Source organism: Octopus bimaculoides, chromosome 6, assembly GCF_001194135.2.
Source record: "Octopus bimaculoides isolate UCB-OBI-ISO-001 chromosome 6, ASM119413v2, whole genome shotgun sequence".
NCBI classification, from domain to species: Eukaryota; Metazoa; Mollusca; class Cephalopoda; order Octopoda; family Octopodidae; genus Octopus; species Octopus bimaculoides.
Genome location: NC_068986.1, coordinates 40699500 through 40706128, shown reverse-complemented (window position 1 = coordinate 40706128; position 6629 = coordinate 40699500). Strand labels below are relative to the sequence as shown.

The 6629-nt window shown below is 34.3% G+C and overlaps 1 protein-coding gene across 1 annotated transcript in view; it reads right to left on the bottom strand.

The window, feature by feature from the left end:
- Nucleotides 1-6629, bottom strand: part of LOC106876892 (17-beta-hydroxysteroid dehydrogenase 14) — a 27762-nt gene that overhangs the window by 5897 nt on the left and 15236 nt on the right. Inside the window, exons 5-8 of the mRNA XM_052968457.1 lie at nt 6233-6299; nt 5899-5990; nt 4202-4306; nt 2334-2401 (exon numbers count right to left, since the gene is read on the bottom strand). Coding sequence (XP_052824417.1) covers nt 2334-2401; nt 4202-4306; nt 5899-5990; nt 6233-6299 — 332 coding nt within the window. The remainder of the gene's footprint in view (nt 1-2333; nt 2402-4201; nt 4307-5898; nt 5991-6232; nt 6300-6629) is intronic.

Below are 6629 nucleotides of genomic sequence, written 5' to 3'. Positions count from 1 at the left end.
ATATATATATATATATACGGTGTATTTTATGTGCAGGTGACACATAAAATACACCATTTTGAGCGTGGCCGTTGCCAGTACCGCCTGACTGGCCTTCATGCCGGTGGCACATAAAAGCACCCACTACACTCTCTGAGTGGTTGGCGTTAGGAAGGGCATCCAGCTGTAGAAACTCTGCCAAATCAGATTGGAGCCTGGTGTAGCTATTTGGTTTCACCAGTCCTCAGTCAAATCGTCCAACCCATGCTAGCATGGAAAGCAGATGTTAAACGACGACGATGATGATGATAATGATATATATGCCTTTGAATATTTAAATTAACTATTTATATATCTTTACAATACTTCAATAACACCCTTACTTTTATTTTATCTCAAATGAAAATAGTTATGAGGTAGTGCTGAAAAGTTCCTGGCTTTAAGGATTTCGTGAAAGGCCTGGTTAGAGACCCAACCTTCTGAGTTCTTTTACAAGGCTTAGAAAAACTGAAGCACTGCTACAACAGGCATATGAATCTGAGATGGGAATATGTTTAATAAAATCCTAATTAACTGACCCTCTTGTATTTTTTTTATCCAAAGCCAGGAACTTTTCAGCACAACCTCATACATATTTACTCTAGAAGCAACTGTAGGTTTTGTCTCCAAAGTATTGCATTCAGTGAACTGGATCATTAAGATACTAGAAAAAGACTTGCATGTAGCTACTTAAGAGTAATTTTTTTTCTTTTTGTGTATGAGATAAGTGGTCTTTTTATTCACTACCATTATTAGAACGTATGGCTACTGGATTCTATTTTAGTTTCGAGGAAATTCAACATACTTCAAATGTGTCACCAAATTTCAGATAATTGTAAATGCTTGATATAAAGTTTGTACAATTCAATTAGTTATTCTGTAACTTAGGTCATCTAGGACATCTTAACTGCATTATGGGTCTGCAAGCAAAGTAATGCACTATGGTCATTGTATTTATTGACAGCAAGCCACAACATGTCCCCAGGAGAAATGAATGTACTGGCATCTACAATAAGTGGAGCCTGGGGAAAAAATAGGCTGGGAAACACTAATGTAAACAATTCATATTTTATAATGAGACTGTTTAATTACCAAAAACTTAGGTCATCAGGGACATCTTGACTGTATTATGGGTCTGTAAGCAAAGCAATGAACTATGGTCATTGTAGTTATTGACAACAAACTACAACATAAAGTAGCATTAGACCCCAGTGTCATGGGCGCTCCTGGATAACTACCCTGCTTGTCCATACCTTAAGACAGCACTGCAAGTCAGTTTTTATTGAGCAGATTTATGGTATGCATATAAACAGTCGAATGACATTGTGTGATCTGCTTTTCCAGTTGTATCATACTTCTGTCAGACTGAGGACATACAGCATATTCTGATATGCAGTAGTTAATTGCACATGTTGCATTGCTATGGTCTGCTACTGAACATAATTTAGGTATGTTTGTCAATAACAATTTGTTAGATAAACTACATTTCCAAAATAATCAAAAAGGCTGAAGATATCATAGCATCACCGAGTAAGACCTTTGTCAGCTGCTCATTTGCTATTTATTTAAACCTATATATGATTTGAGTACATCCACACTTATAGTTTGCATCACTTGTCCATAATTGACATCGTGTCCAGAATATCATTCTACTAGAAGCTGTCCAGAGATGTATAACCAGACAAATACCCTCTGTCAGCCCCTTATCATATCTTGAACATCTTGCTTCTCTGGGTATTGACACACTAAAGTTTCAACATCTTGCAAGTGACTCTGTAGAAGCTCATAAGATTACCACCATCTTTATCCAATTTTTTAACTTTACTACCCATAAACAAGCTTATAAAACCAAAAAGCAGAGTAGCACTCATGGCTTATAGAAACAGTTTTTTCTTGCTCAGAATTATTAAAGCACGGAATAATGTACTCATATTAGCTGTCAAAACAGAGCATCTCTAAAAAATTCCATGATTCCAGAAATTTGCCAACAATACTCCTGAAATGCTTATACACTGTTTATGACACTTTTACTGCTTGATTTTCTGTACTTCTTGTAGTTTTTATCCGCTTTTCTATGGATGCACTTTTGGTTCTCATTGCTGCCTTTCTTACTGGACTTATTGCTGCTTTTTGTCCACTCTTCTACCATTTTTTGATGAGCTGTAGAACACCTGAGCACCGTATAAATAAACCCATTATTACTATTATTAGATTGAAGCCAAATTTTCAGTGGTACCTCTCAAAAAGTTTGCTAATGTCTCTAAGAAGCAACAATTGCAGAAATGGGTTTCATATTTAGAGAGAATTTTACTCACGTATTCACTCGAACACCATGTTTAGCTTCACTGATAGCCAATGCCTTTGACATGCTTGCAACAGCACCCTGCCAGCAAAATATAAATGATAAACATGTTAAAGAATGACAAAGTTTCTATTCAAAATTTGACCTTAATTTCTTATTTGACTTTCATTGTGTCACAAAGTTGATATGACTGAGATAGTCTGATCTAGAGTATGAGGATATAATAAAGCTGATAAGAGTATGAAAACTGCTTGAAATAATGGTATATTGAGTTCAGTCACAGGCCAAGGTGTACATACATATACATGGCAAATACATCAGGTGACAATGAGTGAAGTAGGAAGTCATTAAGAATGTAATGTTTTACAAAACAGAAAAAAATAGGTAATATGAAATTATTTTATCAATTCTGAACTCGTTGATAAATTTTGTATTGCTTATATTAATACAGCAGTAGAATAATACATTGTTGATCAAATGATCCAGTACGGTTGATTGACCTGCTAAAAAGAGCAACCCAAACTCACAAATTACTTATAGAAATGGAGGGACCATTACTATTTTGTGTATCAAATATATTTTCCAATATATCATTCTTTCAAGAAGGAAATTTGGCTGGTATTTCTTGCAGGTTGAGTGACCAATATGGAAGGCTTGTTGTATTCTCAATATAAGAATGAAACTGGAAAATATGCTAAAAATAAACTGGTACATATTTATTAGTGGCTGAGCCAATGGGGGAGTTTCTATATGATCACTAAAGCTGTTAGAATGAGCAGCTAAACCTCTCATATTCCACACTACTGTTTGAAGATAAGGATACATAAGAGAATGTAATGTCAGACTCCTTTAAACCTTAAAGAAAGGCAGAATGGTCATGGCTGGAATGGTTTTTATCATAGGTTTACTTGGTTAGTATTAATGTGGAGCTTATCAAAAACGTAGTATGATTTGATAAATGTAGATACGATATCCATTTTCAGGAACCTTTGGTTCCAAAGCCTTTTCAGGTTACAGACTTTTCTGAATCATGGGTGGTCACTTTGGTCCACACATAATTAAATGAAATACAGACTCTTGTACATTAGTGTAAATACAACGAGTTCATTTATAGTGTACTTTGCAAGGTATCAGGGAACTAGTCTGGTGGTTGCAAGAATTTAAAGTTCCTTCTTGTAAATTAGAATGGCCTAGCTGGAGCCTTGGATATTTCATGGAGTAGACAACCTCTACAACACTTCCTGCAGTAGTCTCTTGGTGAAAAATTGTTTCACTAGACCGATTTCTATTCAAGCATCACCCCTGTCATTATCAACTGTTTATGATCAGAGAGGATCAAATGAAAAGCAACAATTGACTTGGTTTATCAAATATGAATGCAATAATTTATATATATGATTTTCTTATATAAACAAATATATACATTCACTTGGACACACTCCTCATACAATTCTAAAGTAAATATGAATATATGGTACAGATATGCTAAACTAAATATACAGCACAGAAATATATGTGGTATATAATAATCCATTATAGTCATCCACGCAAAACTACCAATATAAAACATGAGCAAACTAATGATTCACAAATGCAATAAGTTACAAAATAAAATTTTCCTTAAAGTTCATTACACAACTCTCTATTTAAGTCGTGGATTGATAGGTCTTTACCAATAACTCATACGGTAACTTGATCCAAGCAAAAGCAGTAGCAAAAGTAAAGAGCATAATGCATATGCTAACTTTCTAACAGAAAGACAAGCAGAATTATAATGTGATTATTTAGAGGTTCTGGTTTATAAATGCCTGGAAAGACAGTATTGTGTCTGTATTCGATTTTTGAAGAAGAATAAAAAATAAAATATATGACACTACTTACTTTTGATGCTGTATAAGGGATGGAGTCTTTCTGGCCAAGGTAAGACACCACACTAGCAATATTAATGATGTTACCTTTGGCAAGGCGTATGTGGGGAAGGGCATACTAAATAAGAAATAAGAAAAAAAAGTTTAAAAAATCAGATCTATATAAGGCTAGAAAACACAGAAAACTGAAAATGTTTATGATATAAGTGTAGAGAAATATGTAATGAGTTTTGTTAAAAAAAGTAAACTAAGGGATTTGGAATTAACAAAGGATTGGTTAAGTAATGTAGACTCCTCTGATGCAAAATCAATAAGGTTCTAAAATTGATATGGGCACGGCTGTGGCTCTGTGGTAAGAAGTTTGCTTCTCAACCGTAGGATTCCACGTTCAATCCAACTGTGTGACATGGGTAAGTGTCTTCTACCGTAGTCTTAGGCTCTGGGTGAACCAAAGCCTTGTGAGTGGATTTGATAGATGGAAACTGAAAGAAGTCCATCATGTGTGTGGACACACGCACACACACATACATGTATGTTTGTCCATCAGCACTACTTGATAACTGGTATCGGTTTGTTTATATTCTCATAACTTAGCAGTTTGGAAAAGTGACTGGTAGAATAGGTACCAACTTTAAAAAAATAAGTAACGTACTCAATTTGCTCAACTAAACTCTTCAAGAAGGTGCTCCAGCATGGCTGCAGTCTGATGACAGAAACAAGATACACACACACACACACGGAGTCAGATGTATCTTCGTCATTATTCAATGCCTATTTTCCATGCTGGCATGGGTTGGATGGTTTGATCAGGGCTGGCAAGCTGGAAAACAGTTTGTTTCTGCTTGATTAATAGTATTTGCATTGCATTGTGGGCCTGTAATCGAGTATATTGAAAATATTGAATTCATCATTCATAAATACATCAACTATGAACTCCTTTTTGTTCTTGAATCTTATAGTTGCATTGTTTTTGATAAATGTATTACATGATATAGTTTAAGTATGGTTACAAAACTAGGAGAACTGTTAAATGCTTTTAAGGGGACAGAAATCAATTTATTGCAATCAACCATACTCTCTCAGAAAGGTCAACAATTCTTCATGGGTGTTTCCAGAGAAGTCTTCAGATTTCATAGATGTACAGGTGTCATTGGCAGTAGGGAAAATTCCATGAATGAAGTCCATGAACTGCTAACACTTCTAAAACGACTCATGCGATAGTTCCTGGTAGTTTATGTTCTGTAGATCTAATGAGTGTTAAAGTGAGTTATATAGAGTAAGAAAAAAGTTGAAATCTTGGGAGTTGTTTCTTCTGTTGCCAGCAGAAGATATCTCTGTATGTAAGAAAAATAAACCCTATAGATCATTCATAAAAACTATGATGATGTTTGGTAATGAGACATGGTCATAGAGTGCATTGATAGAGAAGTGTTAATTTTCATGAAAGGCAATGTATAATTGAGCTGTGAGTGTGACAGGACACTAAAAGCATCTGTTAATGTCCCCAGGAAAAATGAATGCACTGGCATGGATGTGTACAATGGATTTCCAATGAGTGTTGTGAAAAATAAATAAATAAAAAAGATAACGCTGTTTGCTTATAGCGGAAGGTATTTAACATAGAAAAATTAAGACAGGATGTAAAGAAATGAAACAATAACGATGATTTATAAGAGAAGAATACAGAAATTAAGTAATGAGGAAAATCACCTTGCATGTAAGGAATACAGCAATTAAATTTACTTGAAGAAGCTTATTAAAGCTTTCAACTGTAACATCTTCAATGGCAGCACATCCTGGATCTGGAAAAAAAATCCATTTGTTATAAATCATTTGGTATCCCAATATTACAGTGAAAAATACTTCAAGATGTTATTACTGTGGCAACAAGAAGTTGTCAAAATGTGATGACTGGTGGTAACAAGATGTAATCAAAGAATTGTCTGCTCTTTCTCGTAAGTCATGAGACCTCATAGAGGCACCCTTATTGGTTTGTAATATAAATAATTTGGAAAAAAAAAGTCTAAGAGTGATGTTAACTTACGGTAGCCAGCATTGTTGATTAAACAGTCTATGGTGCCATACTTCTCAACCACCTTTTCAATCATGTTCTGGCAAGAGAGAAAAGATCAAGAATATTAAACCATAATATAAATACCTATATATATACATACATACATATCATCATCATCATCATCATCATCATCATCATCGAATATATATATATATATATATATTTGAGGAAAAGCAACAAAAATTCAATAGGTTATAGCAGTACGTACATTTCGTACAAACTTCATTTATTCATGTAGTGAGAACATGAACATGAATAAATGAAGTTTGTACAAAACGTACGTACTGCTATAACCTATTGAATTTTTGTTGCTTTTCTTCAAATTTTATCCACCAAATCTCTTGATTTTGTTTTTGGTTTTTACCCT